The sequence below is a fragment of the Plecotus auritus genome (genome assembly GCF_963455305.1).
Source record: "Plecotus auritus genome assembly, chromosome: 7".
Taxonomy (NCBI): Eukaryota; Metazoa; Chordata; class Mammalia; order Chiroptera; family Vespertilionidae; genus Plecotus; species Plecotus auritus.
Window position 1 is genome coordinate 23,606,598 of NC_137774.1, and position 20,713 is coordinate 23,627,310.

The 20,713-nt window shown below is 42.9% G+C and overlaps 1 protein-coding gene across 1 annotated transcript in view; it reads left to right on the forward strand.

The window, feature by feature from the left end:
• The first annotated feature begins 957 nt into the window (after positions 1-957).
• The window catches only part of APPBP2 (amyloid beta precursor protein binding protein 2), a 54,041-nt gene continuing 34,285 nt past the window's right edge, over positions 958-20,713 (forward strand). The window contains exon 1 of the mRNA XM_080678673.1: positions 958-1,401. Coding sequence (XP_080534799.1) covers positions 1,264-1,401 — 138 coding nt within the window. The 5' untranslated portion in view covers positions 958-1,263. The remainder of the gene's footprint in view (positions 1,402-20,713) is intronic.

Consider the following 20,713-nt stretch of genomic DNA (forward strand, 5'->3'; position numbering starts at 1 on the left):
ATCAGCTGCCTCCTGCACACCTCCCACTGGGGATGTGCTCGCAACCAAGGTACATGCCCTTGACCGGAATCAAACCCGGGACCCTTCAGTCTGCAGACCGACGCTCTATCTACTGAGCCAAACCGGTTTCGGCAAGGCCATGGCACTGTTATTTAATTCCATAATCAGGCTAACCTTCCTACCAAAATCTTCTAAAGCAAAGTTCTTTTTGTTGTCGTTAAAATTTGTTTGGAAAAAGAAATATGGTTTTTTTTAAAAGTCACGAAGCAGGGAGGCATGGAACAGACTGACATACCTCGATGTGGGGTTGGTGGGATAAACCAAAGAACTCATATACTTATATGCATAGCCCATGGACACAGGCAATAGGGTAGTGAAGACCTGGGGGGTAGAGGTGGGGAGGGGTTGAGAGAAGGGGGCAAAGAAGGAGGAAATGGGAGATATCTGTAATACTATCAACAATAAAAAATATATTTAAAAATGGGGGGAAATTTTTCAAACAGTGCAAATGGTTATACAATGAAATTCAAATCTCCCTTCCATCCTGACCCCTAGTTCCTGGACCAAAGGTTCTTACCTTGGCTTAGGGACCAGAGTCTAAGAAAAGGTTTCTAGAGTCATGTGAATTCTCTGAATGCATACTTTTAAGTTTACTCATATTGTGCATTTTTGTGAGACGAGGATCCAAACTTTTACCTGAGGCACGAAAGGATCAGAGCCTAAGGCAGGTTTTACTGAAGGGAGACTGAGGCGTCCGACTGACTAGGAACGTGTGGGTAAAAAAGCTGGAATAACTCATCTCAGTGCAAAAAGTGTACGGCGTCCACCCGACTGCGGCCCCTTGGAAAGGACGTTCTCCGCGGTAAGGATCCCGGCTCTGCTCCTTCCAAGTTTTCCGCCTGCCGCATTCCCTCCCTCCAGCGCGTCGGCGCGCGCTGACGTCATGACGGCGCACACGCAGCCCCGCCCCTGCAGGGATCCGCGCTAGGAGGGAACCCGGGTTTCTCTCAAACCCGGAATGTGAGGCCTGGGCCCGTCTTCCCCAGGTCCCTGCCCCGCTCTTCCCCGGGCCCTCCGCCTGCCGCCGCTGCCCCCCATCTCGCCCCAGAGGAGCCAGGGCGGCCGTGCCCTTCTGCCGGGTGCCCGCGTGGCTGCCGCCGCCCCTCGGAATCGTCCGGGGCCGCCGAGGAGTTCGCTACGGAGGGAGGCGGGGGCCTTTGGGAGGAGGAGGAGGCGGTGGCGGCGGAGGAGGAGGGAAGGAAGATGGCGGCCGTGGAACTAGAGTGGATCCCAGAGACTCTTTACAACACCGCCATCTCCGCCGTCGTGGACAACTACATCCGCTCCCGCCGGGACATCCGCTCCTTGCCCGAGAACATTCAGTTCGATGTTTACTACAAGGTACGGGCCATGGGCCTGCTTTCCGTTCTCCTGCCGCAACCCGTGGGGCCGCACCCCCTTCCACGTCTGCGAACCCCCGCGGTAACCCCTCACCCCTCGTAGCAGGATGGCCTCCCGAGACATCTGGTGCGGTCTCGGGGTTGCCAGTATAGAAACACCCTATCTCCATATTCTCTTTCAAGCTTTTGGGCCTTGATTGGTATCTCCTCCAAAGGAGTCCCCGTTTTGGTGTCCCCTCCTATACGGTGCCCCCCTGGGTAGGCCTTCGCTTGGACTTGCTCTATTGCGTCCCTCTCCTTCCCTTCTAGCTTGTGTCTTCGGGATATTTTCTGCATTCTCTTCCCAAATAATTGTCAGCATCAGCTGGACTTTTTGCTGTGCTTCCCCTCCCCCCCCCCACAAACGCCTCTCTCCTCCCTCCTTCCCAAGTATTTTTTTTTTTTTGCTTCGTGTTCCTTGGTTTCTCTTTTCTCATCCTAATTGAGAGGGAGTTAAGGAATTATTGGAAACAGTCGTGTGCCTATTCGCCTATTTTTTAAAGCTTTGGTTTTCGTTTATTCTTGGAGTTAAATTGGGAATTTTATTAATTGGGAGTGTTGATAAACTATTTGAAAGGAAAAAGGGGGAGAGATCTTTTCTAAAACAAAAAGCTTTAGAATTTAAATTATGTTCATGTATTTAGAAGTTGCAATCTTGCAGCATTCCTAAATAGCTCCCCCTCAAAAATCTCAACAAAGTCTCCAAGTCACTTTCCAAGGAGTTTCAAGGGGTAAGAGTCTTTAGACGTGGACAATTTTTGCAGTGTTTTTAGAGGGAAGAGAACTTTATGGACTTGGAGTCTCCCTTTTCCTCTCCTCCCCACATTTGAATGTGAACAGTAGATTTATTATTCAGTTCTTGCCTTGAATTGGCATGGAAAACTCCTATTCTTCAGTAGACACCCATACAAAATTTGACCCAAAGTAGAGTATGATTTATTTCTTAGACCTTAAATATTTCCTCTTGCTTTGTAAGTTGGCTGGGACAGTGTAAACTGATATTTAACAGATGTGTATATTCTTGTATATGCTTGGTGTTTCATGGCATTTGTTTTATTGGGAAGTTTGCCTGCTTTCTCCACCCTAAAATAATTTTTCAGAAAGCAGCCAACTTGCTGCATTCTACTAAAGCCAACTGCTTTACACCAATACTAAAAGTTCAATTGTTTTTCCCCCTAAATATTTGGAGAAGATTGATTTTGCTCATTTATAGTATTCCAAATCCCTTTGATATATTGACTATTGTGTATATTCCAAATCCTTCATTCCAAATCCCTTTGATATATTGACCATTGTGTATATCTAAGGAAATAGTGTGTATTTAAGATTCATAACTCCCAGGGAAGGATGAGTTAAGAGTTGTATTTCTCACCTGGGTAGCTTCAACTTTGTATGTGTACTAACTCTGTCCATTTTATTCAATCATATGCAATCTTTTACACTTTTAGAGAAAAATCATTGGAAATTCCATCAAAGTACATTTAGTAATTGAATGCCCTCAAAATACTTGGATATCTTTTTCATTTGAAGATTATTATTAGTGAGTATGAACAGATGGTGCGTTTGCCACATTTTTTGTTTTGCATAGTCCGCAAAGTTTTAATAGTGCTTCTTGCCCTACCAGTGGTCGGCAAACTCATTAGTCAGCAGAGCCAAATATCAACAGTACAACGATTGAAATTTCTTTTGAGAGCCAAATTTTTTAAACTTAAACTACTTCTAACGCCACTTCTTCAAAATAGACTCTCCCAGGCCGTGCTATTTTGTGGAAGAGCCACACTCAAGGGGCCAAAGAGCCGCATGTGGCTCGCGAGCTGCAGTTTGCCGACCACGGCCCTAGCTGGTTTGGCTTAGTGGATAGAGCATCAGCCTGCAAACTGAAGGGTTCCTGGTTCCATTCCAGTCAAGGGCATATGCCCAGGTTGCAGGCTCAGTCCCCAGTGCGGGGTGTGCGGGAGGCAGGGGATCAGTGATTCTCTCTCATCCTTGATGTTTCTCTCTCTCCGTCTCTCTTCCTCTCTGAAATCAATAAAAATATATTTTTAAAAAAATAGTGCTTCTTTCTGGGACACTTTTACCCTGAATAGTTGTATGTCTTTTGGGAGTATGGCACTGTGCTAAGGTGAGTATTTAACATGTACCTGGAACTGTGTTTTTACACGTTATCTTGTTTAATCCTCATAAACTGTAAGTAGGCTATAACCCTGTGTGAGGTGAGAAAGTTAAGTAGTTTAGTCAAGGTCTCATACCTAGTATTTAGTTCCTTCAAGACCTTGCTTTCTTGCTTGGAAAGATTTTACATCTTGAGGTAGATTGTTTTTTATGAAAGACGTTATAGAACTAATTTTTATTAGCTTTTATAAAAATAGCTAGAGTGGAAGTCAATTCCTGGACTTCAGTCTTTAATGTAATGGGAGTATAACAAGGAATTTTTATTTTAAACAGTTTATCAATACATAAATATGAGTCTAAGCATTTTAATACATATAAGATACTCATGCGCAATTTGTGACAAATTTAAGGGTCTTACTGTTTATAGTTGCATTTTCTTTCGTTTAGAGCCAAGAAGAAAGTCATTAGATCCCGTAGTCCCAACTTCCATCAATAGGCATAGTCGTAGACAAAATTATAGTATTTGTGGAACCAAAAATTCCATCACCCCCCCCTCTTTTTTAACCCTCACCTGAGGATATATTTCCATTGATTTTTAGAGAGAGGGTGGAAGAGACAGGGAAAGACAGAGAAATACTGATGTGAGAGAAACACATGGATTGGTTTACCTCCTGCATGAACCCTGACAGGGCCTGGGCTGGGGAGGAGTCTACAACCCAGGTACATGCCCTTGATTGGAATTGAACCCAGGACCCTTTGGATGCTCTATGCACTGAACCAAACCAGCTAGGGCCTCCATCCTTGATTGTTTTGGTCCAGTTTCACATAAAGCTTTAGGAGGTGGGATTGTGGAATGAATGGGAGGTGAAAAAGTAGGCATGCTAACTGCTCCTAAAATGGGCAGGGAGACAGGTGTTGATATGTACAAAGAGTAAAATGTGAAGGGATTTTTTTTTTTTAATGGAAGACATTAAATGTCTGTATTGGCTGACTGGCAGAAACCAAAACAGAGTAAGAAGTTAAATAAATTTATCAGTAAGGCAAGAAATAAATTGTGGAGTCGAGTCCATGAGCAAGAACATTAATTTCTGAGTCTTGCCCCTTCACGTTGCATAAATTAAGGTATCAGTTATAAATTTGGAGTTGGGGAAAGACCACTTTTTCTTTTAAGATCAGATGGAAAGAGTTCAGGACATAAAGTATCAACATAGGTAAATTTGTAAAGAATGGTTGTCATGAATAAGGAGGTATGATCATCTAATAGTAAGGGTGAGTGCTGCTTTTTATGTAGGAAAGCTAAACTGAAGCTGGAAATGGCTGATGAGGTATATGGGAAGGGAAAGTCACTAAAATAAGTTTTAAAAAATTGACAGGTGGTAAAGATGGGTCAATAAAAAGTAATACCCTACAAAAGTAATGTATTTGAATCTAAATGGTTTTTATTCAAAGACTAGAGGCCCGGTGCACGAAATTCATGCATGGGGTGCGGGGGGGGGGGGGCGGGGGGGGGGGGCGGGGTGTCCCTCAGCCCAGCCTGCACCCTCTCCAATCTGGGATTGCTGGCTCCCAACTACTTGCCTGCCTGCCTTCCTGATTGCCCCTAACCGCTTCTGCCTGCCAGCCTGATCACCCCCTAACCCAGGGGTGGGCAAACTTTTTGACTTGAGGGACACAATGGGTTCTTAAACTGGAGCGGAGGGCTGGAACAAAAGCATGGATGGAGTGTTTGTGTGAACTAATATAAATTCAAAGTAAAGGAGGGAGGGGAGAGCAAGAGAACCCTCCGCTCTTTTGGCTCCGCGGGCCGGATAGAACAGCTGAACGGGCCGGATCCGGCCCGTGGGCCGTAGTTTGCCCACGGCTGCCCTAACCACTCCCCTGCCAGCCTGATTGATGTCTGACTGCTCCCCTGCCAAACTGTTTGCCCTCAACTTCCCTCCTCTGCCGGCCTGGTCACCCCTAACTGCCCTCCCCTGCTGGCCTGATCGCCCACAACTGCCCTCCCTTGCAGGCCTGGTCCCTCCCAACTGCCCTCCTGTGCTGGCCATCTTGTGGTGGCCATCTTGTGTCCACATGGGGGCAGGATCTTTGACCACATGGGGACAGCCATCTTGTGTGTTGGAGTGATGGTCAATTTGCATATTATTCTTTTATTAGAGAGATTAGATAGGATAGAGGCCTGGTGCACGGGTGGGGGCCGGCTGGTTTGCCCTGAAGGGTGTCCCGGATCGGGGTGGGGGTTCCCTTGGGGCATGGGGCGGCCTGGGCGAGGGGCCTGTGGTGGTTTGCATGCCCTGGTATTTGGGATTTATTTATCTTCTACAATTGAAACTTCGTAGCCTGGAGTGGAGCCAAGTCTTCTGCTCCCTCCCTGGCGGCAGCCATTTCTGTTGGGATTTATTTATCTTCTATAATTGAAACTTTGTAGCCTTAAGCGGAGGCCTGGGCCAGCCAGGGGGTGCGGAAAGCTTGGCTTCCTCCATCGCCGGAGAAACCCAAGCCTCCCTCCTGCTCTCTCCGTGGCCGCATCCATCTTGGTTGGGGTTAATTAGCATACTCGCTCCTGATTGGCTTGTGGGCGTGGCTTGTGGGTGTAGCATGCATATTACTCTTTTATTAGATAGGAGGATGCTACACCATTTAGATATAGAAAGTGGATGAGGTGAATAGAAGGAATTGTAAAACTATATCAAGTAAAAGCAAATAGAATGAAGGGCTGGGTTCTTTAAAGAATGAAGTGTATGGTATTTCCTTTTCATTTTAATCGCTGAATGGTATGTTTTGTATCTTGTTCCAATTACAATATTTGCCATAGTTAAGTTTTGGTTGGGTGAAGTGTTTTAGTAATTTTTTCTTTTTATTATTTTCAGTCTTAAACTTAATGGTTTTTTAAAATTATTTTTTAAGTCTCATGCTGAAAACCATACGAATCATGTCTGATTTAGTATTAGAGTTATTTTTTTTTCTAGTATTAGAGTTATTCTTTTTCTTTTTTCTTTTTTTTTTTAAATATATTTTATTGATATCCCACAGACAGGAAGGGAGAAGAATAGAGAGCTAGAAACATCGATGAGAGAGAAACATCGATCAGCTGCCCCCTGCACACCTCCCACCAGGGATGTGCCCACAACCAAGGTACACGCCCTTGACCGGAATCGAACCCAGGACCCTTCAGTTTGCAGGCCAACGCTCTATCCACTGAGCCAAACCGGTTTCGGCGTAGAGTTATTTTTTCTTTTTCTGGGTATATTTCTGTTGTATATCTATGTAGTCTCAACTAATATTCTGATAATCCTAAAATTGGCTGGTAACAAATTGAAAAAAATTCTTGCAACATATTCGACAGCTAAAGAGTTAATCTTTTCATATAAAGAGCTTTTAAGATTAATAAATTGAAAATGAAAGCTTTTTAAGGGAGGGGCTCAAAAGAACATAAATAGCTAGCCATATCATGTATCTTTTTAAAAAAATATATTAAAAATTTTTTTTAACTATATTTGATTTTTTACAAAGAGGAAGGGAGAGGGATAGAGAGTTAGAAACATCGATGCGAGAGAAACATTGATCAGCTGCTTCCTGCACACTCCCTACTGGGTATGTGCCCACAACCAAGGTACATGCCCTTGACCGGAATCGATCCTGGGACCCTTGAGTCCGCAGGCCGACACTCTATCCCAGGTGTCCTCAAACTACGGCCTGCCGAGGACATTTATCCGGCCTGCTGGGTGCCGCTGCCTGTCCTGCTTAGCAGCCAAATCGTCCCAGGCCCGCAGTGCACATAGGAATTTGTTCACAGTTTTTTTTTTAAACTATAGTCCGGCCCTCCAACGGTCTGAGGGACAGTGAACTGGCCCCCTGTTTAAAAAGTTTGAGGACCCCTACTCTATCCACTGAGCCAAACCAGTTAGGGCTAAAAAATTTTTTTTGAAATATATTTTTAATGCCTAGGCCAGCCGTGGGCAAACTACGGCCCGCGGGCCAGATCCAGCCCGTTCGGCTGTTCTATCCGGCCCGCGGAGCCGAAAGAGCAGAGGGTTCTCTTGCTCTCCCCTCCGCTCCTTCACCAGCAGCAGTGTTAACATGGCAATGTCGGGAAACACGGCCGCAGCTCCTTCTTGAGTGGGCAGATTTATATCCACCCATTCAGTAGAAGGAACAACCTCTCAATCTTCCAGAGACTCCTTGTAATGCCCGCGGTCGCGTCCCCCGACATCACCCTGCACCCTGGGAATGCGTAGACACGTTATCATGGTGATGTAGGGAGACACGCCCCTGGAGAGCACAGTATCAGAGCATTAGCTAAAAAGGAGACCAACAACACTGTTCCCACTGAAGTTGATATTTTAAAGACCAAAAACCTTTCACCCCAGTCTACATTGCCATCTACATCTACGTCCCGGGCATAATTTGGAAGTTGCACTAAAGAAAATGTTTAATTTACTGTTTACACATTTTGTTCTTTTCTATTTGTTTTAGTTTTAAATTATTTTATTATATTTAAGTTTAATTTGAAAGGCTTTTGTACCTTTCCTTTGTTAGGCAATTTTATTTTGCCTTTGCCATCTTCAATAAGGTATGTTATTTTGCTATGATTCCTCCATTTTTTGAAGTTTCAAATTATAATAATTAGTGTTTACATTCTTCTTGTTAAAATGTTTGAAATGAATAAAACTATTGAAATAAAAATAAAAGACCGTACCCTTTTATGTAATGACGTTTACTTTGAATTTATATTAGTTCACACAAACACTCCATCCATGCTTTTGTTCCGGCCCTCCGGTCCAGTTTAAGAACGCATTGTGGCCCTCGAGTCAAAAAGTTTGCCCACCCCTGCCCTAGCCGGTTTGGCTCAGTGGCTAGAGTAGCCGTGGGCAAACTACGGCCCGCGAGCCGGATCCGGCTGTTCTATCCGGTTCTCTTGCTCTCCCCTCCGCTCCTTTACTTTGAATTTATATTAGTTCACACAAACGCTCCATCCATGCTTTTATTCCTGCTCTCCGGTCCAGTTTAAGAACCCATTGTGGCCCTCGAGTCAAAAAGTTTGCCCACCCCTGGGCTAGAGCGTCAGCCTGCGGACTCAAGGGTCCTGGGTTCGATTCCAGTCAAGGGCATGTACCTTGGTTGCAGGCACATTCCCAGTAGGGGGCGTGCAGGAGGCAGCTGATTGATGTTTCTCTCTCTCATCGATGTTTCTTGCTCTATCCCTCTCCCTTCCTTTCTATAAAAAAATCAATAAAATATATTATAAATAAATTTTAAAAATAAATATATTTTTACTGATTTCAGAGCAGAAGGGAGAGGGAGAGAGAGAGAGAGAGAGAGAGAGAGAGAGAGAGAGAGAGAGAATATCATTGTTCGCTGCCTCCTACATGGCCCCTATAGGGGATATAACTCACAGCCTGGGCATGTTCCCTGGCCAGGAATTGAACTGTGACCTCCTGGTTAACTGGTTGATGCTCAACCACTGAGCCAAACCATATATTTTGATGGAAAGGTTGTAATATGTCAAATCATCTCAGTTTAAGGTATGAATTTATCACAATTTGAATCAGACTCAAGATTTTATTGGATATAGGAAACTGATTAAATATAAAATTCATCTGGAGGAATTACATGAGAATTAATGAGTCAAGAAAATTTTGAAGATGCACAATACTTAGGAGAGATGTGCATTATAAGACAGTCAATTATATTAGAAAGCTACATATTTTAAAACAGTGTAGCAGTGTCACAAAAACAGAGAGAGAAATTGATTTATACAACATAGACAGGAGCATTAGAGATCTTGCTGGGAAGATTTAGCCTGGCCCGTGTTGCTCAGTGGTTGGCATCGACCTGTGAACCCAGAGGTCATGGTTTGATTTTCCTTCAAGCACATTTCTGGGTTGCGGGCTCATTCCCGGTAGGGAAATGCGTGGTGGGGGAGGGAGAGCGGTTGATGATTATCTCTCATTGGTGTTTCTTTCCTCCCTTCCTCTCTTTGAAATCAACAAAAATATGTATTTACTTTTTAAAAAAGAACAAAGTAGACAGTCAAGATAGAAACCAAAGTATATTTAAGAATGTAGTATGTGATCAAGTTATGAGACAGTGCTATATTATAAATAAGTGGGGGAAACATACAAAAATACCTTGAGCAACTGAGTATTTGGGGGAAAAGTTAGACCTCTACTTCACACTGTATACCAAAATGAATTCCCGGTGGTTAAAGATTTAAATATGGCAAATGAAATCATAAAAGAATCAGAATAAATTATTGAGTCAGTATCTCGTAGTGGGAAAGGATTGAAATTTCTTCAAAGAAATTATTTTTAAGGTAATTTACAAAATTTTAAAATGTCAGACATAAAAGTAAATAATGTTAGGAGAAACCATGATGGCGGCATAGGTAAACACCTAAACTGCTGCCTCGCACAACAATCTCAAAACTACAACTGAAAGACAAAATGGACATCATCCAGAACCACAGGAAGGCTGGCTGAGTGGAAATTCTACAACTAGAAGGAAGGAGAAAAGCACACTGAGACTCAGAGGAGCTGCAGGAGGCAGAGGTACTGAGACGCGTGCGGAGAGGACTGGCAACTGAGTGTGCGGCTGGCTTTCTCAAGCGGGAGGGAGACAAAAGCTCCAGACGGCTCTGAACTCCAGTTCCAGGCAAGACTCTGGGAATCCAGATTCATTGGGGGAGAAACTGGACTGTCTGGCAGCAGGCGGAACACGAGGGCGGCTTTCTCTCAGAGATGCTTGCAGCGATTACCACGGGACACTGAGACACAGGGGCCTATTAGGCCAGGGCTGACAGGTAACCAATGCTGTCTGCTCAGCCCTGAGACTCCGCCTCATCCAAGCTGAGCACACAGGCTTTTGCAAGTCTTATCTAATAAGGGTGTCTCCAGCACAGAAGTTCTCCCAGCATAGACACAACTGATCCTCACAGCCAATTGGCCTAGAGGTCAATTCCTCCCAGTGATACCAACAACAATCAAGGCTTAACTACAATAAGACTGTGCACACAGCCACAAAGGGGTGCACCAAGAGTGTCCACCCCAGCTAACTGGGGAGGCTGAGCCACTGGGCCCTATAGGACACCTAACACACAAAGCCACTCTATCAACTCAGGGAAGCAGCCAAAATGCAGAGACAAAGAAACAGATCACAAATTAAAGAAATGGAGGAAAACAAACGACTGGATATAGAGTTCAAAACCATGGTTATAAGGTTTTTCAAGAATTTCCTAGAAAGGGCTGATAAATTTAGCGAGACCCTCGAGGATATGAAAAAGGACCAACTAGAAATTAAACATACACTGACTGAAATAAAAAATATTATACAGAGACCTAACAGCAGACTAGACAAACGCAAGAATTAAGTCAAAGATTTGAAATACAAAGAAGCAAAAAGCACTCAACCGGAAAAGCAAAAAGAAAAAAGAATTCAAAAATATGAAGATAGTGTAAGGAGCTTCTGGGACAACTTCAAGCATACCAACATCAGAATTATGGGGGTGCCAGAAGAAGAGAGAGAGCAAGATACTGAAAACCTATTTGAAGAAATAATAACTGAAAACTTCCCCCACCTGGTGAAAGAAATAGACTTACAAGTCCAGGAAGCGCAGAGAACCCCAAACAAAAGGAATCCAAAGAGGACCACACCAAGACACATCATAATTAAAATGCCAAGAGCATAAGACAAAGAGAATATTAAAAGCAGCAAGAGAAAAACAGTTAGTTACCTACAAGGGAGCACCCATATGACTGTCAGCTGATTTCTCAACAGAAACTGCAGGCCAGACGGGAGTGGCAAGAAATATTCAAAGTGATGAATAGCAAGAACCTACAATCAAGATTACTCTACCCAGCAAAGTTATCATTCAGAATTGAAGGTCAGATAAAGAGCTTCACCGATAAGAAAAAGCTAAAGGAGTTCACCACCACCAAACCAGTATTATATGAAATGCTGAAAGGTATTCTTTAAGAAGAGAAAGAAGAAAAAGGTAAAGATAAAAATTATGAACAACAAATACATATCTATCAACAAGTGCATCTAAAAATCAAGTGAATAAGAAAATCTGATTAATAGAATAAACTGGTGACTATAATAGAACCAGGGGATAGAAAGGGAGTGGACTGACAGTTATTGTGGGAAAGGGGTGTTGGGGGTGCAGGAAGAGACTGGACAAAAATCTTACACCTATGGATGAGGACAGGCGGGGGGGGTAAGGGTAGAGGGTGGGGTGGGAACCGGGTGGAGGGGAGCTATGGGGGAAAAAAGAGGAACAATTGTAATAATCTGAACAATAAAGATTTATTAAATTAAATAAATAATGTTATAAAAGGTGAAGTCCTCTGTTACTTGTCTTGCCAACACTAGAATGCCATCTTGTCATGGGGAAGGCTTTTCTAAGTATGAATTCAAAACCTAGGAGGAAAAAAAGAAATTGGTACTTTTGAGTACATAAAAAATTATAAGCACATTTAAGAAAAAACTATGCAAATGACAGCATATGACAGATAAGGGGTGAATTTCTGCCAAACGTTGGCTGACATTTAATGCTGGTGGGTCTTGATCAGGCATCTAGAAGGGTTCTGGAATCTGGAGAAGTCTGTGCGTAGATTAAGTAAGAGTCCAGAGTCGAAAGATAATTTTGCAAGGCATTGGGGGTCAGAGGAGCCTAGCTAAAGGAGCTAAGTTCTCCTTGTCTCAGGACCCCTTGGTTTTTTTTTTTTTTTTTTTAAATATATTTTATTGATATTTTACAGAGAGGAAGGGAGAGGGATAGAGAGCTAGAAACATCGATGAGAGAGAAACATCGATCAGCTGCCTCCTGCACACCTCCCACTGGGGATGTGCCCGCAACCACGGTACATGCCCTTGACCGGAATCGAACCCGGGACCCCTGAGTCCGTAGGCCGACGCTCTATCCACTGAGCCAAACCGGTTTCGGCCCCTTGCTTTTTATTAACACAAATTGTCCTAAGGCAAGGTGGAGATACACACTTCAAAGGGTAGGGTTTCATACAGAAGCATTGTCAGATTGGGGAATAGCCTACGGCTGTTCAGGTGTTTGGCCAGTCGGGGGCAATAACATGTAGATTAAGATGCCCTGAGCTGCCCTAGCCGGTTTGGCTCAGTGGATAGAGCATTGGCCTGCGGACTGAAGGGTCCCGGGTTCGATTCCGGCCAAGGGCACATGTCTGGGTTGTGGGCTCGATCCCCAGTAGGGGCATGCAGGAGGCAGCCAATCAATGATTCTCTGTCATCACTGATGTTTCTATTTCTCTCCCACTCCCTTCCTCTCTGAAATCAGTAAATAAATATATTTAAAAAAAAAAGAGCCCTGACCGGTTTGGCTCAGTGAATAGAGCGTCCGCCTGCAGACTCAAGGGTCCCAGGTTTGATTCCGGCCAAGGGCATGTATCTTGGTTGCAGGCACATCCCCAGTGGGGGGTGTGCAGGAGGCAGCTGATTGATGTTTCTCTCATTGATGTGTCTAACTCTCTCTCCCTCTCCCTTCCTCTCTGTAAAAAATCAGGGAAATATATTAAAAAAAAAAAATATATATATATATATATATATATGCCCTAAGCTGTCTGGCAGCAAACAATCATCCTATTCAGGTTTGGGGGAAATGCCTTCAGCCATTCCCAACTGGTGATAACTATGTGACTCAGCCCTTGTTGAGTCCCCAAGTTCCATCAACCTTTTGATGAAACTCTTGCAATTATGACATGCTGGAACTGGCTTCCGGCAAATTTCCTAATACAGAAAGATCTATCATTAATGAGTACGTAAAGGACAACCAACTCATTTCCAGAAGTCCTGAACAGCCAGCACATAGAAGAAAAAAATGTGAATAGCCAGTAAACATCAAAAGATGCTCAACTGAAAGACAAATTAAAATACAGTATCACCCAGGCAAAGTGGTTCAATGGATTGAGTGTCGTCCCGTGCACCATGAGGTCACCGGTTCAATTCCTGGTCAGGGTACATGCCTGAGTTGTGGGCTCCATCCCCAGTAGGGAGCCAGTAGGAGGCAGCCGATTGATGTTTCCATCTCTTCCTCTCTCTTTCTCTCTAAAGTCAATAAAAACATGTATTTTTTTTTAAAGATACAATATCAAGCCCTAACCGGTTTGGCCCAGTGGATAGAGCATTGGCCTGCGGACTGAATGGTCCCGGATTCGATTCTGGTCAAGGGCATGTACCTGGGTTGCGGGCACATCCCCAGTAGGAGGTGTGCAGGAGGCAGCTGATAGATGATTCTCTCTTATCGATGTTTCTAACTCCCTGTCTCTCTCCCTTCCTCTCTGTAAAAAATCAATAAAATATATTTAAAAAAAATAAATAAAGATACAATATCAAGCTCTGGCTGGTGTGGGTCAATGGTTAGAATGAGAACGAAGGGGTCTTGGGTTCCATTTCTGGTCAAAGGCATGTTCCTGGTTTGCAGATTCGATCCCCGGTACCAATCGGCACATGCAGGAGGCAACCAATCAATGTGTCTCTCTCACACTGTTATTTCCCTCCCCCTCCCGTCTTCTTTCCTACCCCCCCTTCCTCCCTTCCTTCCTTCTACTCTAAAAAAAAAAAAAAAAAAATCAATGGGAAAAATATCCTCAGGTAAGGATTAAGAAAAAATAAAATACAGTCTCAAGCCAAGGCAGTCATGAAGACGAAAGAAAATCTGGAGGACTAAAACTACCAGATATCAAGCTGTAACAATTAAGATAATATGGTATTGGCATATGGATAGACAAATAGACCAGTGGAACAAAGTCCAGAACCAGACTAACACATATACTGTCACCTAATTTATAAAAAGGCAATTCAGTGGGGAAAGGAAAAATCAAATAAATGTTATTAATCAATTAGGTATCCATATAGGGAAAAAGGTATAATGACTTTACCTTACACTAGCAATTTTCAACCTTTTTCATCTCATGGCACACATAAACTAAATTCAGTAGCAAACCAAGAAATAGAATTTTTGCTGACCTGACAAAAAAATAGGTATAATTTTGAATTATTCACACCAGATTACTATTGTATTAGCTGTTGTCATTTTTTTATTTGACAATCTAAGGGAAAATTGATCAGTGCCTCAGTGGACAAACAAAAACTACCACCTTCAGATACTTACTTGAGTTTATTCAAAGAACAGTTAATGCTGATGATAATTTATTTAGCTTGTTTCAGACGAACCTAATTCTTTCCAATTAAAAACAAAACAAAACAGTAAAAGTGGTTAACATAATACTGATGCCTAGACCTAAGATAAAAAGAAAGTCTCTAGAAAACCTCCCATGAATTGTGAGGCAAAAGTTCTAGATAAGATAATCGCAAGTGCAAATCAGCAAGTCTCTTCATATAATTCACCATATTAATAGGACAAAGGAAAACTGTCGTTACAGTTTTCTTCCATTGAACTTAAGGAATACACATTGACATTCTAAATATATATCTACTCAAAAGGTAATTTAAATACACATACCTAAACAAAAATACTTAGTGGTATACACTTAAAGCATTCTGATTAAAATCAGGACTATAATAAGAACTTCTATTATCAATATTATTAAATTTTTTTAAGTAAAGGCTTTCAGACTTAGTTCTGGAACTGTAAACTACATATTAAATATTCTTTTTTTAAAAATATTTTTTTATTGATTTCAGAGAGGAAGGAAGAGGGAGAGAGAGATAGAAACATCATGATGAGAGAGAATCAGCTGCCTCCTGGAAGTCCCCCACTGGGGATCAAGCCCACAGCCTGGGCATGTGCCCTTGACTGGAATCGGACCTTTCAGTTCGCAGGCCAGTGCTCTATCCACTGAGCAAAACCAGCTAGGGCCATATTCAATATTCTTGAAGTGCTAATAAATACAGTTAGAGTAAAGAGAAAGCCAGCAAAATCAACTGTGAAAAACTATCACAATGAGATACTCAGTGAGGGCGATGATTACACATTAGTAATTAAATTAAATTTTTCTACATGCAGTATAGGAAAGAATACGTTACTTAAAATAGCAACAGAAAACATGAATAGAGTAAATCCAAAAAGGAGATGTACAGAAACCCAAAAGTCTTTAATAAATGTTGAAGAGAGAGATTGTTACTAGATTGGAAAATTTAGGGTTTTCTACTGACTATATTCAATGTAGGCTTAATCAGAATTTCAAAAATATATTTTGGAACCAAGTTTAATAACTTGAAGATATGTAATGGGGAAATAAGTTTTTTAACTTCCATAACGAAGGATTAAAGTTTATGAAACATACTCGAAACTGCAAATAAGAAAAAGAGGACTGAAAACAAATGTGCTGTTATGTTGACAGTGATTTTTCTCTTTTCTTTTTTTAATCCTCACCCGAGGATATATTTTTTTAATTGATTTTTTATTTTAGAGAGAGAGGAAGAGAGAGAGAAACATCAATTGATCTGTTGCCTCCTGTACGTACCCTGACCGGGGATCAAACCTGCAGCCTAGGTGTGCGCCCAGACTGGGAATCGAACCCTCAACCTTTTTGTGTATGGAATGATGCTCCAACCGAGCCACCGGGCCAGGGCAATAAGTGATTTTCTCTCTTTTTTTGTCCATCCTCACCAGAGGATATTTTTTCCATTGCTTTTCAGAGAGAGTGGAAGGGGAAGGAAGGAGGAGGAGATGGGGGGAGAGATATAAAGATAGAAACGTTGGTATAAGAGAGACACATTAACTGGGTGCTTCCCGCACTCCCCCCTTCAGTGTGCTGGCCAGAGCTCTAACCACTGGGAAACACTGGACAGGGCAACAGTGATTTTTCTCTTCATGATAAAATCAAATGAGTACTTTTCTTTTTTTAAGTAAATTTTTTCTAGATTTTCTAATGTTTCTAAAAATGTATGTAATTTTTCTGCAATCAGAGGAAACAAATGTTTTAAAGTTGCAGCCGTGGGCAAACTACGGCCCGCGGGCCGGATCCGGCCCGTTCAGCTGTTCTATCGGGCCCGCGGAGCCGAAAGAACGGAGGGTTCTCTTGCTCTCCCCTCCGCTCCTTTACTTTGAATTTATATTAGTTCACACAAACACTCCATCCATGCTTTTGTTCCATCCCTCCGGTCCAGTTTAAGAACCCATTGTGGCCCTCGAGTCAAAAAGTTTGCCCACCCCTGATTTAGACTATAGGATGTGTTTCTTATAACCATAATACCCTCTCTCTATTCTCTCATGGATACACTTATAATTTTTACCACATATTGTAATGAAGCTTTAAGAAAAGCTGAGAAATTTATTCAAATTTACAGATTACTTATGAGTTGTATATGGCTGGTTATCATTTTTGGTTAGATCTTACATCTAACTAGATTTTTGTTTTGTTTTTAATTTAATCTTTATTGTTTAGATTATTACAATTGTTCCTCTTTTTTCCCCCCATAGCTCCCCTCCACCCCGATCCCACCCCACCCTCTGCCCTTAACTCCCCCCCACTGTCCTCATCCGATTTTTGTCCAGTCTCTTCCCGCACCCCCTTCCCCCTGAGAATTGTCAGTCCACTCCCTTTCTATGCCCCTGATTCTATTATATTCACCAGTTTATTCTGTTCATCAGATTTTTTATTCACTTGATTTTTTTATATATATTTTATTTTTTACAGAGAGAAAGGGAGAGGGATAGAGAGTTAGAAACATCGATGAGAGAGAAACATCGATCAGCTGCCTCCTGCACACTCCCTACTGGGTATGTGCTGGCAACCAAGGTACATGCCCTTGACCGGAATCGAACCTGGGACCCTTGAGTCTGCAGGCCGACGCTCTATCCACTGAGCCAAACCGGTTAGGGCTATTCACTTGATTTTTAGATTCACTTGTTGATAGATACGTATTTGTAGTTCATAATTTTTATCTTTACCTTTTTCTTCTTCTTCCTCTTCTTAAAGAGTACCTTTCAGCATTTCATATAATACTTGTTTGGCTCTTTATCTGACCTTCAATTCTGAATGATAGCTTTGCTGGGTAGAGTAATCTTGGTTGTAGGTTTTTGCTATTCATCACTTGGAATATTTCTTGCCACTCCTGTCTGGCCTGCATAGTTTCTGTTGAGAAATCAGCTGACAGTCATATGGGTGCTCCCTTGTAGGTAACTAACTGTTTTTCTCTTGCTGCTTTTAATATTCTCTCTTTGTCTTATGCTCTTGGCATTTTAATTATGATGTGTCTTGGTGTGGTCCTCTTTGGATTCCTTTTGTTTGGGGTTCTCTGCGCTTCCTGGATTTATAAGTCTATTTCTTTCACCAGGTGGGGGAAGTTTTCAGTCATTAATTCTTCAAATAGGTTTTCAGTATCTTGCTCTCTCTCTTCTTCTGGCACCCCCATAATTCTGATGTTGGTATGCTTGAAATTGTCCCAGAGGCTCCTTACACTATATTCATATTTTTGGATTTCTTTTTCTTTTTGCTTTTCCGGTTGAGTGTTTTTTGCTTCTTTGTATTTCAAATCTTTGACTTAATTCTTGAGTTCGTCTAGTCTGCTGTTAGATCTGTGTATAATATTTTTTATTTCAGTCAGTGTATGTTTAATTTCTAGTTGGTCCTTTTTCATATCCTCGAGGGTCTCGCTAAATTTATCAGCCCTTTCTAGGAAATTCTTGAAAAACCTTATAACCATGGTTTTGAACTCTATATCCAGTCGTTTGTTTTCCTCCATTTCTTTAATTTGTGATCTGTTTCTTTGTCTCCGTATTTTGGCTGCTTCCCTGAGTTGATAGAGTGGCTTTGTGTGCTAGGTGTCCTATATGGCCCAGTGGCTCAGTCTCCCCAGTTAGCTGGGGTGGACACTCTTGGTGCACCCCTTTGTGGACTGTGTGTACAGCCTTTTAGTTAAGCCTTGATTGTTGTTGGTATCACTGGGAGGAATTGACCTCCAGGCCAATTGGCTGTGAGGATCAGCTGTGTCTACGCTGGGAGAACTTCTGTGCTGGAGACACCCTTATGAGACAAGACTTGCAAAAGCCTCTGTGCTCAGCTTGGATGGGGCGGAGTCTCAGGGCTGAGCAGACAGCCTTGGCTTCCTGTCAGCCCTGCCCTATGAGGCCTCTGTGTCTCAGTGTCCCTCGGTAATCGCTGCAAGCACCTCTGAGAGAGAGCCGCCCTTGAGTTTCGCCCACTGCCAGACAGTCCAGTTTCTCCCCCAATGAATCTGGATTACCAGATTCTCGCCCGGAACTAGAATTCAGTGCAGTCGGGAGCTTCCGTCTTCCCCCTGCTAGAGAAAGCCAGCAGCACACTCAGCAGTCAGTCCTCTCTGCGCACTCATGCGCGCGCGCCCCCAGACCTCTGCCTTTCGCGGCTCCCCTGAGTTTCCTTGCGCTCCTCTCTTTTCCCGACAGTCCAGACTCCCCCAGTATGAGTATGGGTCCCTAGGGTCTTGCCCGAAATGGGTTCAGTGCAGTCGGAACTGGAGTTCAGCGTAGTCGGAGCTTCCACCTTCCTCCCGCTAGAGAAAGCCAGCGGCACACTCAGCAGTCAGTCCTCCCTGCGCGCACGCCTCCAGACCTCTGCCTTTCGCGGCTCCCCTGAGTTTTTCTGTGCTACTCTCTTTTTCTGACAGTCCAGACTCCCCCCGTATGAGTTTGTGACCCCAGGGTCTCGCCTGGAACTGGGGTTCAGTGCAGTCAGGAGCTTCCGTCTCTCTCCCGCTAGAGAAAGCTTGCCAGGCACTCAGTGGCCTGTCCTCTCCGCGCACATGTCTCCGTACTTAAGCCTTTTGCAGCTCCTCTTAGTCTCTGTGTGCCCCTCTCTTTCCTTCTAGTTGTAGAATTTCCACTCAGCCAGCTTTCCTGTGGTTCTGGATAATGTCCGTTCTGTCTTTTAGCTGTAGTTTTGATATTGTTGTGTGAGGCAGCAGTTTAGGTGTTCACCTATGCCGCCATCTTGGTTTCTCCTCTAGATTTTTGTTTTAACCTTACATTTATATCATGGTAGCATCTTCCACAATTAAAACAATCATGCTATCTTGAAAATTAAGCCATTAACCCATCAAGTGAGCAATAGAGTTAAAGAATCTGGGTACTGGACATAAATTCATTCACATTACAATTGGAGGCGGGGGAAAACTCTTATTTAATGGATGGTGGATCTAGTGGGCAACATATTTATATTTATAGCATATTTAAACTTTAGTAAGTTAACTGTTTCTTGTGCTTTTTAATGAAATGAACATGTCCACTTAAACCTTTGGCTTATTTCCCAGGACTACCCTATGGGAGAGTCATAGCTCAATCTTTTTTAAAAAATACGTGTTTTATTGATTTCAGAGAGGGAGAGAGAGATTGATACATCAATGATAAGAGAGAATCATTAATCAGCTGCCACCTGCACACCCCCTACTGGAGATCGAGCCCGTAACCCAGGCATGTGCCCTTGACCGGAATTGAACCCGGGCCTACACTCTATCCAGTGAGCCAAACTGGCTAAGGCTGGACTCAATTTCTTTTATATCTTTTTCTAAAGTTTTTTAAATTTTTGTTTTGAGGAATTATTCTGAATTATTTATATGCTAATTAGATGTTAAGACTAAGCTGTTCACTTTTCGCCTATGATAGTTTTGAATTGGTTTGGAAAGGTTTTTATCCCCATCTTTATTTCTCTGGGCTTGGGGCTGTCCTGCAGTGCCCTTGCAATAATTGCCTTCAGTTTTCTATAAGACCTTTTAATGTTTATTTAATAAATACATAACTGTATAACACTTTGTATTACTTAATCATGTACCTGATACTGTTTTACAAATACTAACTTTTTATATTATTTTTCAACTACAGTTGACAATTCAGTATTATATTAGTTTCAGGTGTACAGTGTAGTGGTTAGATAATCATATATTTTACAAAGTGATCCCCAATAATTCATGTACCCACCTGGCACCATACATAATTATTACAGTACTAGAGGCCTGGTCTGGATTTGTGCACTGGTGGGTTCCCTTGGCCTGGCCTGTGGGGATCAGGCCAAAACCAGCCCGCTGAAAGATCCCACCGGTGCTTGTGGGCCGGAGAGGGACTGTGGGAGGGCTTCAGGGCATGTCCAGCCCATCTCCCCCAGTCCTGATCAGCCAGACTCCAGCAGCAAGCTAACCTATCAGTCGGAGTGTCTGCCTCCGGTGGTCAGTGGATGTGATAGCAACTGGTCAAA